Below are 15,169 nucleotides of genomic sequence, written 5' to 3' on the forward strand. Positions count from 1 at the left end.
AGCCTTCCTGAAGACTCTGGGAAAGGACTGGTCCAGGTGGTAAGGAAAACCCTGGGGAGAAAGCAGGTGGTGATGTGTGAGTGGAGGGGTCCGGAGCCAAGCAGCAGAGACTCCCATCAGCCCTCGCACACCAACGCTAACCTCCAGCCCCTGCACAGGCAGCTCATTTCCGGTTTCAGCCGCTGTTCTCCGCAGCCCTTATCTGCTTGTCTGTGGGGATGATGGATCAGCTAAGGGAGACTGGCGTTGTCTTATTTTTCTCTCCTGATTTTTAACTTTAGTTTTCTTTTGTATGCATGAATGTTTTACCTCTGTGTATGTCTGCACACTATATGTCTGTCTGGTGCCCACGGAGACCAGAAGAGGGCATCGGATCTCCTGGAACTGAAGTTACAGATGACTGGGAGTCACCATGTGGGTGCTGGGAATCAAACCCGGTTCGTCTAGTAGAGCAGAAAGTGCTCCTAACCCCGCAGCCACCTCTGCAGCCCATTCTGCTGACTTTTAAATGAGCCAGCGTGTGTGCCTGTGTCTCACACTGACAGGTCTTTCATGGATTATCTCAGGAATTCCTGTGTGTTTGCAGAGACCAAAACCCACACTACCACCTATTTGCCTTTGGGAAGGTTAGCAGGTCTAATATTTGATCTGTGGGCTGCGTCCCTTGGACAGGATGTGCCATTAAAGCATACCCCAGTTATTCCCCTCCCAAGGACGTGAGTCATGAAGGCTGGCAATGCATCGGCTGGCTGCTCTTCCCGGCTTTTAGGACCATCCAGTGATTTCCACCACAGCCTCAGCTGAGCATCGGACCCTTACACACAGAGGCAGAGATGTTGAGAAGACTTTAATATTTAGGGCATGAGGCAAGACCAGGGCGCAGGCTCTCGAGCCCTACTGAGCCGCCCTTCTTTGTACATAGTAGCAGGCCCGTACTGAGGTCCAGGATGGGGGTGTCCCAGGAGGGAGGGACTTACCAGTGGAGGCTTAAATGGGTGTTCCCCCCAAGGTTTGCTTTGGCAATGCCGAGTTTGTATAGCATAAAAAGAATAACATGTGATTATATTTTCTGTATGTAAAGCTTTTTAAAGCCTAGGTGACACCTGTGGCTGTGGAATGTATGGGAGATAAGAGACACTTCTCTGGAATTTTCTCACAACTCAGGACAAAGGATCCAAAGGTCAGAGAGACGCTAGCCAGGAAACTTCAGGTTGTGGAAGACCATGGAATTAAGCGGTCAGCTCCTTCAATGACAAGCTTCAAAGGAAAGAGCGAGCAGTGTGTGTGTGTGTGTGTGTGTGTGTGTGTGTGTGTGTGTGTGTGTGTGTGTGTGTGTGTGTGTGTGTGTATGTGAGGTGTGTGTGTGATGTGTGTGTGTGGTGTGGTGTGTGTGTATGTGAGGTGTGTGTGTGTGTGGTGTGGTGTGTATGTGTGTATGTGAGGTGTGGTGTGTATGTGTGTATGTGGTGTGTGTGTGAGATGTGTGTAGGTGGTGTGTGCGTGCGTGTGTGTGTGGTGTGGTGTGTATGTGTGTATGTGAGGTGTGTGTGTGATGTGTGTGTGTGGTGTGGTGTGTGTGTATGTGAGGTGTGTGTGATGTGTGTATGTGAGGTGTGTGTGTGATGTGTGTATGTGGTGTGTGTGTGAGATGTGTGTAGGTGGTGTGTGCGTGCGTGTGTGTGTGGTGTGGTGTGTATGTGTGTATGTGAGGTGTGTGTGTGATGTGTGTATGTGGTGTGTGTGTGATGTGTGTATGTGGTGTGTGTGTGAGATGTGTGTAGGTGGTGTGTGTGTGTGTGTGTGTGTGTGGTGTGGTGTGTATGTGTGTATGTGAGGTGTGTGTGTGAATGTGGTGTGTGTGTGTATGTGTGTAGGTGGTGTGTGTGTGTGTGTGTGTGTGTGATGTGTGTAGCCAATAGACTAAACACGGCTGAAAAGACAGAGAGCTGAGCTGGACATGGTGCCATACTCCTATAAACCCAGCGCTGAGGAGGCTGAGACAGGAGGATCCTGAGTTTGAGGCCAACCTGAGCTACCAAGTGTCATTGTGTGACTGCTGGCTGTAGAGCCTACTAGTAACCGTGCCAGACACTGGTGACATACAGCAGGATTGTGTGGTGAGGACACAAGAGGCTAACCAGCAAGCCACTCAGCTGCTGTCCTAGGAGGTTGTGGGCAGGGGTGAGGCCCATGAGCCACAATGAGAAGGTAGCTGCACCATTAAACCCAATGGAATGTTCTTTAGAGAATAAGAGAGTGGCCTGTGTTGGTGGATCACTTAGAAACTATATTATTTGCAATACTGTCTGGCCAATAGCTTAAGCTTATTTCTAGCTAGCTTTTATATCCTAAACTAACCCATCTCTATTAATCTGTGCATCACCATGAGGTTGTGGCCTACCAGCAAAGTTTCAGCGGGCTCCAGTTGAGGCTTCTGTCCCTGGCAGCAGCTACATGGCTTCTTCCTGACTCCCTCTACTCTCCCCTCTCCATCTGCTTGGAACTCCTGCCTTGCCCTATTCTGCTAAGCCACTGGCTGAAACAGCTTTATTTATTAACCAATAAAAGCAAAGCAGACAGATGGACTTCCCACACCAGACCTGACTGGAGTCCTGTTTTTAAGCCATGACACTGGGGTCTATGGGAAGAATAGACAAGAGGGCAGAGGTGGCAGAAGGAAGGAGTGGGTAGGAGTCTCCTTCAGTTGGTGTAGAGTTGGTGTGGCTTGACTTAGGGCTAGCATTGCAGTCAGTAAACTGTTGTTGTACTGGGAACGTATTCTAATGGGCTTGTGGATACATGAATGAGAAAGGAAAGGAATAAGCATGACCTCAGGAGCTTGACTTTAGAAACTGATATGGGGATGAGATCTTGGGGGACACAAATCTTGAGTAGTCTTATCAGATGTCCAGTCTGAGAGCTGAACAGGGGTTCATTGAATCAACAGTCTATTTAGAAGAGTCTTGGTTTTCTGTCTAGGCCTACTGTGTCACCTACTGACGACTGGACATAGGTATTATGTTACCTAAGTTCCAAATAAAATAAAACAGGGGCTGGAAAATGGCTTCATGATTAAGAGCACTTGTAGAGGACCCAGGTACAGTTCCCAACACCAGCATGACAGCTTACAACTGTCTGCAACTCCAGCTCCAGGGAATCTAATGCCCTCTTCTGGCCTCCATGGGCACTGCACACAGGCAGTGCACATACACATATGCATATGAAACACTCATATACATACAAATTTAAGAAATATAGAATAAAATCAAACAGAAAAGGTAGTCCCATCAAGTCCTTATAGGCATGGAAGTGGGTGAATGGCTGCCATACTGGGAAATAGTCTGCACAACATTCTGTCCACTGCAGGTTGGGCAGTGCCATTTGACCTTGGGCATGGTTAAGTATGTATGTCAGTAGTAGAGTAAGCCCCTGGGTCCAGCCCTCAGACACCCCCTTCCACCCTTCTCTCTACAAAAAGCAATAAACCAAACCCCTTAAGACTGGATAAGGTCATAGGGGATTGAATACACATAGAACAAAGACAAGGGTTGAGCTTAGGACCTTGGGCCCTCCAAAGGTATCTATCTATCTATCTATCTATCTATCTATCTATCTATCTATCTATCTATCTATCTAGTCTAGACATCACCAGCAAAGGAGCCAGAGAAGGGAGAGGCTGGATATCAGCACACACATTCTCCTGAGAGAGGAAAGTGAGGACCAAGCTTGCTATTATGATATATATTTAAAAATAAAATTACATTTCCACAACTTGCTTTTTCTGCTCAGCAGTGCCTTGTGAGCTGCCCATGTCAAGTGTCAACTTACTTTTCCATTTATTTTTAATGGATTCCAAGAAATCCATCATGAAGCTCATCGTTAAATTTGCCATCTGGGGGGGCTGGAACAATGGCAGTCACAACACATGCTCATGGCTTGGGGACACTTGAAGAGTGACCAGTGAGACCAAGGCCTTATATTCTTTCATTTAACTTCAGTGAATTCAAATAGCCACATGCGGGTGGTGGCTTCTGTCATCTGCCTTTGGGAAGTCAATGTGGTGACGTCATCAGGCTGTAGTTTTCTTTTTCCTTCATCAGTGGAAGGCATCAGGGTGAGGTTTGCAAACGCACTCGGGTATGCAGAAACTTAAACAGTACAGGATGAATTTGTTCTTTGAGCGGTTGACAGATTCCTTACAAAACCGATTGACACCAGCCAGTCAGGAAGACGCGATGGGCATTTTATCCCATGAACAAGCAGCGAAGCGCGCGACTCATGGGTCCCTCTACCCTGAAGAGTAACCCTGCTACACATAAGCACCTACAAAGAGTGAGTATCATGGGACACCATGCAACAAGCATGCTGTGCCTGCAAATCACAAGAAGGGATTCCAGGCCACAGCTGGTGCATGTCAGTCACCACTGGAGAGAGCCCTGGGACAGAAGAAATGGGACTCTTCTTTGAATCAGCTCACTCTGCTGGGCCAATTGTACCACCAAGAACCTGGTTTTTTTTTAAATTTTTTTGTGCCGGTTTCAATCTTGCCTTTTCAAAGAGTCACCCCCGTCCAGAGTGGGCAGGGAGCCTAAGCCTCTTGTTGGAACCTCACTGTGCTCCTTCCTACCTGCCTCAGGACCTCTGTATGGCCTGTACCCTGCTACCTCCTGGGGTTCAGGCTGGACTTGCAAACAGGCAAGTCACAGAGAAGAGCAGGGCTGCCCTTTATCCATAGATTTCCCAGAACAGAGAACATGGGACTGGGCAGCAACCTCAAGAAGAACCAGGAGAAATCTGTCAACCCTCTGCCGCATGACTATGCCCTAGGTCTGTTGCCAGCTGTGTGTGCACAGTGAAAGTCAGTGTGCCCCTTGGGCCTCAATGGTTTTGCTGCTGACTTTCCATCACTGCCCCCTTTGCAGATGTCACCCTGGTCCTCTGTGATGAGTATTGTGCACAACCTTTCCCCACCTGATAGACATTTGGAACTTTTAATAAACCCATTCTCTAGCCCCATGGCTGCTGTTCTGGGACAGCTATGTCTACCCCTGCTGGCTCATTCTGTGCAAACAGCAGGGACCCTGCCTGTGACTAGCCCACCTTGCAAGATGCTTCCTAGCCAAAGAGTACTTAGAAGTAACCTGGGGTGTGTTTTCTTCACGGGGAGAAATGAGCAAAAGAGCATGGAACAAGGAAAGCCAGATGTTACAAAGGAGTGATCCAGCGGCATGCAAAAACACCTGGAATTTCACTAAACTAGGGATGGGCGAGGGGCCTGACCTCTTCCAGGTCCCTGGGAAGGTGGTGCCTGCCTGGTACCCCTATACTTCGCTTCCCTTGCATGTCAGTGTGAACGAAGGTACCAGTTGCCATTTATTTAAAACAAAGGCTGGCCACAGCAAGGTCTGCTCTGGAGATGGGAGCGGAGTACCAGTTCAACTCTTGGGTGGAAAGAGAGCTAGTGATAACGTTGGATGCCAGTTGCTTGGAAAGTAGATCCAGGCTGCTGTGGGCATCAGGCTGGTGGCAGAAACAGGCTTTGCCCCAAGCCAACCAAGGGTGGAGTGGTGATGGGACTGGCTCAAGATGGGGCTGATTCATGATGAAGACCCAGGGGTCACAGGCAGAGCAAGGCAGGAAGAAGAGAGGAGGTGACTCGGAGAGATGGCGCTGACTGGACCCTTCCCATAATACTAGAACCTCTAACTGTGTGCTGGCCTTGAACTGGGCATGTCTTTCAGCGATTTGTCCTGGACCCCACTCTGTGTTGGGACCCAGAGTCTCTTCTGTGCCTAACAGCCACTTCTCTGGGCTTTCTCTGAGTTCCCTCCCCAGGAACCCTCTACGACACTCTTTCCTCCCGGCTTTAAATACTGGGGTCAGATGAGCCATGTCCCCCAACCCCAAAACCCCTACATGCCAATCCCTAGAGCCATGTTGTCTGCTCCTAGCCCATGCTTGACCTGAGTTGCCTTCCTTTGCTGTTCATTCTTCACTTGGGGTCTCCTCCCAACTCCCCAAAAAGCTGACCCCAAAAGACACAGGGAAGAGAATAGTTGCCAGGCAGACTCAAAACCTTTCCTGTGGGCAGAGGCAGAGAGAAGTACAAGCAATGAAGTAAACTTTGGCTTAGGTGATGGGAGGAATGAGGTACACAGACTGGGGTCACCCAGGGAGAGGGGTACCCCTCACATCACTGAACAGGATGGAAGCCAGCCTCTTCCCAAATCCCAGTGTCCAAGTGATTAAAAACCACACTACGTTCCTCACACAGCACAGTTAGCCCCTTTTCTCTCTTGAAGGTGGGACCTCGGGACCATGTGGCTCATGAGACAGTGCCCAGAAGTAAAGTCAAGTTCAAAGGAGTTCTTCAGAGAACAGAAGCCTCATTTTCATAACGAGAAACTCAAAGTTTGCAATGAAAGCCATTTCCCATTTCCCAAGGCATGGCTTTCCATCCATTCTGCCTACCTAGTACCTCTGGCCTTGCACCACCCGGGCACCTGAGGTGATGGCCACTTGGGACATCAGAGGACCTGAACTCCATAGCTCAGTCAGACACTTACTCAAGTCTTTCTTCTTCTCTCCTTCTGAGGTCGAAGTCCCGCTGAACCACGGCCCATACATGCTTGGCCTCCTCGTCTGTGAGCTTAGAAAGGTCCAGCTTTTTCCCCATCTCTGTGCTTCATCCAAGCCACACCTGAAAAGTCATGGGATCACAACCAGTCAATGCCAGGAGGCCCCAGGGACAGCAAATAAGTCACAAAGTATGAGGCAGATCCTAAAAACACCCATGGACCCCCCCCAGGATGTCTGTACTGGGACAAATTTTTTTTTTTTTTAAATACCTGGCCGGGGAATAGGGTCATTTAATAAATTTTGTACAGTTAAATACATGGGACTAAGTAGATGTGTAAGGGAATTAGTTCTTGCCCCTGGGGTATAGATGGCCACACTCACTGTTCCCACTGTGAGGTGAGTGCCTGTTGTCCCCCATTACATATGTTCAGAAAAGAAGAGAGCGTGTCTAAGTCTAGCCTAGCTCTGAGTCCCTAGGGCCATTGCCCGTGATCTTCAGGGCTGACAATGCTGGTCTCAGAGGGCAGGGGAGCTTTGGAGATTCTTTCCCCATGTAGTCATGATGGCTAATCTCCACTGTCAAAGTGACTGGGTTTAAAATGATCTAGAAGACACACCTCTGGGTATAGCTACAAGAGGTTTAGCTGAGGAGGAAAGGTCCACTCTGAGTGTAGGCAGCGCAGCATCCCATGGGCTGGGGTCCCTCACTGAAGGGAAAGGAGAGACGAGAAGGGAGCTGAGCACTGGCATTCATCTCCTTCCTTCCACGTCACGACTGTGGACTCAGTGTGACCTGCCTCACACTTCTGCCACCCTACCAGTCACCTGAGGACTGTGAGCCCCAATTTCCCTTCCTTAAGTCGCTTTTGTGGCAACGAGGTAACAGACACTGACACCATAGTTCCTATTCATCTGAAAGATTTATGGTCTTCTGGGGAGTGGAGCCTGCTTGCTTAGGGTTGACACATGGCACAGAGACCCCACCTAACAATGTCTTACTAGGATGATGCCAAATGTGCTTGCTCCAGGAACATTCATGCACGGCCCACACTGAGACTAAAGGAAGAAAGAACACCCGAAAGGGCAAGACGGTTAGAGCCTGCAACTTTGCTCACAGGGAGAGGTCAGCTGTCAGACTGTCCACTGGGAGTTTGTGCCCAGTGCATGTTAAGGTCACCTGACCACGGCAACAGCCAGGACTCACAGGGATTCTGAATGGCTCGGTAGCAGTCAGAGCAGCAAGGCCCTGAGTGTACTGGTGTATTGTGTTTAGATGACCCAAGGGAGTGGAACTCAAACCAGATTTTTGATTAATCAATTAAAATGTAATTAATTTTATTTAAGACATAGTCTTCCCGTGTAACCCAGACTAGAATGAAACTCTTAATCCTCCTGCCTCAGCCTCGTGAGTTTTGATACTATGTATCTGTACCCTCACATGGACTCAGACTTCAGATTTTGAAGTTCTCCAAATCCGATATCCTTGTTAATAATGTCCATGTCAATGAACACAGACAGAAAAATTCAGACATCAGAAAGACAGATGGCAGAACCTAGTGACTTTACTCTAAAAAGTCACTGCACTGGCAGCCTGCTTTAGAAGTTGGTTAGGATAAAGATGCCCAAGCTCGACCGAGCCCTGCAGACTAGGAGGCTGCATTTTGACAAACTTCTTGGGCAGTTCGTGGGCGTGTTAGAGAGGACTAGTTCAGCTCCTCTGGCAGTTCGTGTGCGCGTGCACGTGCATGTTAGAGAGAACTTGTACAGCTAGTCCTCAGATTCCTGTAGGTGGCAATACTGCGGGGGAGAGTCGTGCATTTAGTGGTCACCAACAGACCCAGCCAGCACGTTCTGTTGGGTGCGCAGTGGGTGTGAGGCAGGCCAGTGATGGGGATGTAGAAAAGCAGAGAAAGATAGGCTCTCATATTGGCTTTTTGTAGAGGTGTCACATGGCTCTCACAGGTCATATCAACATGGCATTATATCTGGGTATAAAACTAGGGGCATCATTGACAACTCCCTCGGGCATCTTCACTGACTACGTGGCACACCCGCGACCAACAGAGGCCTTCTCCGACAACATAACGGGCTCCACTCCTTTGCTGGTCACTCCCTACCTCCTCGCTTCTGAAGTTTCTTCATACTTCTTAGTGGTCAGCGAGGTCATGTTACTGTTAAGCCCCCTGGGGACAGTAACTCTGTTTGTCCCTGGTACATATGTGCTTTCTATGCTCTCCATTGTTTGCAGCAGGCAATGAGGGACGCCCATGGGTGACCCCTAGTCTAAATGGCTCTAGGAACCACATGGTTCTCCAGAGGACTGTGCTTAGATGCCAAAAAGGCATATTTTGTGTGACTGGGAATTGACTGGTACTGGGAGGCTCTGGTGAGTCTCCCTTGAGGATCTGACTTATTTTCTTGGGAATAATAGGGAAAGGGACCAGTCAGGTGCTCTCATGAGGGACCTGTCAACCACCTGGAAGTCTCCATCTTGCTTTCAAATTCTGAGATACACCCCTCCCCCTTTCAGAGCCACCGAACAATCAAGAGCAGTCAGCATGACCGTTTGAGAAGAACAGGCTGTGTGTCAGAGAAGTACTTTAATTTGGCCATTAATTATGGCTCATAGCCTCAGCACTCAGTTAACTGAGGCAGGAGGATCTCAGGTTGGAGGTTAGCATGAGCGATATGGCGAGATATGTATGTCTCTCACACACAAAAATTCAAAACTAGCAACAAAAATGACCTTGATGATTAATCTTCATTGTCAACCTGACTAGATTTGGGATCTCCTAGAAGCCACAACTTGCACAAGCTCCCGTGGTGTAATGGTTAACGCTCTGGACTCTGAATCCAGCGATCTGAGTTCGTATCTCGGTGGAACCTTGAGGAAGAGACCAGGGAGACGTGGTCAGTCATCCTCGTCAATTCAGACCATGAAACCCAATATAAGCAGGCTGCCTATGCATGTATGCTTCAGCATTGCTAGGGCATGTTTAGAAGACACACCTCTGGGCATGCCTGTAAGTGAATTTCTGGAGAGGTTTAATGGAGGAAGGGAGACCCACCCTGTGGGCAGCGCATGTGCTGGGGGTCCTGGACTGAAGCGAAAGGAACCACTGAATTCAGTGCTGGCATTCCTCTCTGCAGCCTGGCTGCCGGTGGAATGTGACCAGCTGCCTCACACTCCTGCGGACACAGCTTGAGCTGCTCTTATTGCCAGGCCTCCCCCCTACCCCCAACTGGGAGTGAAACTAACCCTTCCTTGAGTGACTTTTGTTGGGTCTTGTTTTCCACAGCAAGGAAGAAAAGCAAAGTGACTTTCCAGAGTCCCCGGCTGCCAGCTAGAACAGCCGCCTTCCGCCACACCGTCCTGTGTCTTCAAATTGGTGAAAGATAACTCCTCAGTATTTTCTCTCTCACCCCTCAAAATATTCTCAAGCTCCAGCACAGTGGCGTTTAGGAGGAATGTATTTAGGGGGTGCCTTGGTTGGTGTGGCCAAGAAAGTGCCACGAGGAGCCAATGCACTCTCCAGGCGCCCCCCCCCCCCCCCCGAACACGTGGTGTCTGACTTTTACGGAACAGAGAACAAGAAGTTCTTATTAAGTGGGTGACTGAGGCCCATTCATTCTGGATCCTCATCATTTTAAAGCCAGTGTCTTACGGGGCCAGTGTTCACTCAAGTTCTATTCTTGGAGCCAATGAGCAGCATGACCCTCAGCTGAGGGCTCTCACCCCCTCACCTCCTGAAGTAGAAATCAAAGGCCATGGACACTTTAACTCCTGAGTGTGAAGGAAAAGCCAGAGGAGAGGCCACCTCTTTCTCATCCTCATAGTTTGAATTCTTTTTTAAAAGATTCTTTTTTTAATTATTATTATTTTTTTTGGTTAGCATACAAGGTAATGGGCTTCATCAAAAGGAATCCTCACACAGGTTTTCATTATACTTTCTCAGAGGGTGCTCGGTGTCAGTGAGTGCATGCATGGCAATGCATGGCGAGTGCATGCATGCCATGCTGATGACATGCACCCCCCTCCAGCCCTGGCTTAGGCTCTTTCTCCTCCTATGATGCTTGTTTTTCACAATGAGAGTCACTTGGTTTCTTAGCCAAAAGCCAGTGATGCCTGAAGCCAGGAGTGGGAAAAGGCCCTGGGAGCGCATCCTGGGAGGAGTCTGAACCCTTGTTGCTTAGGATGCTGGTCAGATGAGGCAGGACAAGGGTCCAGACTGGTGCCAGGACAGCACTACTGGCCATCAGCCATGAAACTGAGGACAGATTCTTGCTAGATTGAAAGGGGAAGCTGTGCGGAGGGTCAGGAACTTTGTGCCCCTCGCCGGGTCGGGAAATCTGTCTTGACAAAACACATCTTGGAGGATCCATGAAGGATCCCCAAGTTCGCTTTGCTCTGCTTAGGAGATCCAGGAAGGGTGGAATTCAGTGTTTGGAAAGCACACACACACACACACCCATCCCTAAGCTAAGAACAATGTGTTGGCACCTTATGGGTTGGAAGCCCTATGAAGTTTTCCCCTCATGCCCCCACCCCTCTTTTTGGATGTAGTCCCATGTCCTTGAGTGCAGGAGGCTCTAAGGAGAGTGTTTACTGAGTTTGTCTGATGGGAACTTCGGAGGGTGGTACTGCCACAAGACAAGACCTGTTGAGTGCATCATTGGCCAATCAAAGGCTGGGGGACCAGTGTCACCGGAACCGGATGCATCCTTACCTCCCACAATAAAGCTTTCCTATTTAGTGAATCGACAAATAGGAAAAAGCACAACACTTGATTAAAATAACTGTTTCTAAAATATAATCTCAAGTCAAATGAAGAATTCGTTTGCTGCCAGTATCGTAAAATGCACAAACTAAGTCAGTGACATTTTTGAGGGCATGCCCAGCCCTGGCCTGGGACATGCTCACTTGAAGTAGGTGCAAGGGCAGCCCCTCTTGGTTAGGCATGGTCTGCAACCTCCAGCAAGTCAGTGATCCTCTGTCATCCTTGCTTTGCTTGCTCCTCATGAACCAGTTTGCTCTTATAAAATCTGTACTTGCAACAGTGCAGGGCAGGGAATGTGTCAGACCCACGGAAGGGCCAGAGCTGTCCTATGTCTGGCTAGGCAGGGGGGATGGGCATGCGTTAGGGCAGGGCGATGCCTCTGGGCTCTGACTGTTCCTTGTCTGTGCTGATAACCCAGTCACGAGCTTCCTGAGCCCCAAAAGCACTCTCAAGTTCTCTCTGCTCCACCGCTCGCCTTTAATCCTATTTCCAATCACCCAGATGTCAGCTGTCCCCAGATACTTAATGATTATAATGGGGAACAGGGAGGCATCAGAAAGGGTGGCCAGCAGGAAGGAGAGATAGAAGCTGAGAGCGACCACTCAGACCCAGCCGCAGAGTTTCAAGGGGATGATGTTGTCGTTAGCTATTAACATTTTGAATTAACACTTTCGGTCACTTGAAGGGAAACTTGTAGACAAAGACCTGGCTTATCTGCTGCTAGGGCCACTTGCTCAGAAGCTGGCACATTAGTGACTGTGAGCAAACAAGCTGGGGAACAACTCAGCAGATCCAGCTGACAGGCAGGCCCTGCTGATAAAAGTGTAAGCAGAGGTGCCAGCTACGACCCCTTTGGGGCTGTCTCCGGAGCTTCTGGTTGTGGTTATGTGTGTGGACAGGGCTCACACCAACAGGAGTACCCCTGGCCTCCAGTCTCCAGAAGCAGGGTGCGCATACTACCACCCAGAAGCACTCCCTGTCCCACAGCAGTGCCAGATGCCCCCGTGAAACTCTGGAAAGGCTACAAGACACCCTATAAACCGGGCGCCCGCCATCACGCCTAGCTTGGGCTCCCTGCTCTCAGTGTTGCTTGGGAACCTCCCTTACCCGCAGCTGTCGGTTCTGACCTACATGCAAAGCCTCCGGCCCAGGCTGTGGCTGAGAGCTGAGCCAAGTACAGCTGCAGAGCTGGCAGCTGGGCTTCCAAACCCTCTTCTCAAGATTTCAGGTTCCCCGTCTCTACAGTGAAAGGCTGGGCGCCATGGCCTCTCTGGTCATCTCTAACCCAGCATGATGCTGGGATCTTAGAACTGAGAGGCACCGTATGGTAGGTAGGGTATGGTGCACATACATGTTGGGGGTCATCCTCTTTCAGAAATTGATAGTGAGTCCTAAAAGGCGCTTTAACCACTCGACCAGGCACATGGCCATTCTTCATCAACAGTGGGGGAAGGGAAAGCATCATTAGCCTACAGGCTCTGGGGACCTCTTTGCTCCCTCCTCCCTCAGCGCTGAGCAGTTTTTTCAGAGCCATTCATGCTTCAGTCAGAAAGATCCACCAGCTTCTCATGCATGTGCTTGAACCAGGTTCTCAGTCCTGTGAGGCACCTGTCATGGTCCCCAATATGAGATAGGACATGGATGCTGAGCGAGATGGAGGAACATACAACCTTCTTGCCTGGTGCTGCTTGAATTCTAAAAACTAACACCTTGGAGACTTGGGCAGGGGTAGTGCTCATGGCCAGGAAAGCTGTGTGCTGCTAAGGGGGATGGGTGTCAAATGGCACTCATCCCCAGAGGAAGCCAACAGGCCCAGGAGTGCACCAACCTCACTGCCCAGCCACCCCAGATCTTTTTAGCTCATCCCCTTTCCTGAGGCTTTATGGCCTGGGCATCTCGTGAAGTCTTGAACCCTCATTATCACGCAAAGCCCTCATAGAGAAACTTGAACAATCACTGCCCGGAATCAGAACGGGTAAACTCGCCAGCCCATTTCAGATGAAAGCCAAGGGCTGCGCTTTTAGTTCGGGTCAGTAGGATATAGGTGTGGCCTCTGTGATATCTCAGATCTGTGAGACTTGGAAACAGCGGTGGGGAGGGCCGGCCATGCCTACAGCCCACCCACCTTTCTTCTCACAAGGAGGTGAACCAGGGAACCTATGGTCCAGAAAAAAAGGGGGGGGGGTGGAATTCCATTAAATCTGGTATCTGGTGCTGTCAGAGGTCTGGAGGAAGGCAGGTGCCTCTTTCAGGTTCCGGTCTCTTTTTATTCCTCTTGCTTCTCTAAGACCAGCTGGGCAACAGGAAGAAGTCTCTCTCCAAACAGCCTCTCACCCTGGGCTCCAGCCCAAGTTTCCTGGGGCGCCACTTTTACCTCAAATGAGGCTTTTGATTAAAACCAACTGTTTAGCACCAAATGGGCTCCCCAAGGATTTAGCCCACTGCCATCAAGGCACCTGGTAGGAGCCTGGAGTTTGGGGGTTTACTGAGTGAGTGATCTCCTCATCAGCACGGACCAAAGCCAGAGGGAGGGTGGGGTTGAACCCTTGCTGAGCTGGGTTCCCTCTCCTGGGGGTCCTGCAAGTCCCAGGATCTCCGCGCACTCACCAGCTTCTCTCCCGGGAACGCCCTCAGCCCTTGGCTCTGTCTCTTGAGTCCTGGGCTCTGCTCTTTGCCCTTAGGTCCTGAGAGAGAAACTCCACGCACCGAGGGCCGCGTTGGGTCAGGGTGCACTGAGCTACCGCTCAGGGAGCAGGGCAGCTTTGGCTCAGGACCGGCCCAACTTGCCGCCTGCCCGGATCACATGGGCTACTCTCCGTCCCGCCCAGCTCCGGGATCACCGTGCAGCCCGGGTGCTCCTGCAGGCCAAGTGCAGAGCGGAAGCCAGGGACCGTTCTGAGAAGCGCCTGTGGGTGCGGAGGACAGAGTCTCCTCGTCCCCCAAGCTCGTTGGGGGAGACTGCGCGGGCAGGCAAGAAGAGCTGTCACACACCTTGAAGTCCTCTCTGCCCTGGTCCCTCAGAGGAGGGGCTCGCGGGCAGAGCACTTCCTAGCGGAGCGCGGCGTCTCTTTGAATACCCATTCTAACTCTTCCAGGAGACAGCTTCACAGAGAGGAAAACTGAGGCTCAGAAAAGCACTCCACCCAGAGTCACCGACTAGTCAGCGAGACTGTGAGCCCAGGGTTTTCAGCCAGAGTCGCGCATACCACCAGGGCCTTAGATTGCAGGCTGCAACCAGATCCAGAAGACCCTTCAGTGAGCAGTCCAGCCACGGGGAAAGGAGGTGGGATATAACTACTGAGAAAAGGCCAGTAGCTCACACCACGGGAGGACCTGGTGATAGGAAAGGCCTCCAGATCAGGATGTGAGCCAATGAATTTTGCAGGCCTCAGTCAGCTTCAAGGCCAGTTTCTCTCAAGCCCAGCGTCCCTCCCCAACCCTTAAGGGACTTAGCCCTGGATGTTGAGAGAATTCACCGCCCCTCCTCCTCCCAAGCATCTCATCACCCTAACCCGGCTCTCCATTGCTCTATTTAGAAACCACCAAATAAGAAATATGTTTAGCTGGGTGTGTGGTCTTTCACACACAAAACCCAACACTTGGGAGACAGAGGCAGGAGAATTGCAGAAAGTTACAGACCAACCTGGGCTAGGATTGAGTTCCAGCCAAGCCAGCCTGAGCTACAGAGAGACTCCCTTCTCAAACAATGGTCTCTATTCTTTAGGGACATCTTTTACAACCCAGTTCCACTGCCTGCAAAAATAGACAGGGGCAAAGATAATAAACAGCTGCAGGGTGGGCAGATGTGAGAG

General features: G+C 50.3%; 1 protein-coding gene across 4 annotated transcripts in view; it reads right to left on the minus strand.

Moving 5' to 3' along the window:
- Mlph (melanophilin) overlaps positions 1 to 14,119 on the minus strand; it is a 41,257-nt gene extending 27,138 nt beyond the window's left edge. For all 4 annotated transcript variants that reach the window (XM_038338530.1, XM_038338527.1, XM_038338529.1 and 1 more), the window contains exons 1-2: positions 13,965 to 14,119; positions 6,567 to 6,700 (exon numbers count right to left, since the gene is read on the minus strand). In XM_038338530.1, the coding sequence (XP_038194458.1) occupies positions 6,567 to 6,676 (110 nt within the window). In that variant the 5' untranslated portion in view covers positions 6,677 to 6,700; positions 13,965 to 14,119. The remainder of the gene's footprint in view (positions 1 to 6,566; positions 6,701 to 13,964) is intronic.
- Between the last annotated feature and the right edge of the window lie 1,050 nt (positions 14,120 to 15,169).

This window comes from Arvicola amphibius, chromosome 8, assembly GCF_903992535.2.
Source record: "Arvicola amphibius chromosome 8, mArvAmp1.2, whole genome shotgun sequence".
Classification (NCBI taxonomy): Eukaryota; Metazoa; Chordata; class Mammalia; order Rodentia; family Cricetidae; genus Arvicola; species Arvicola amphibius.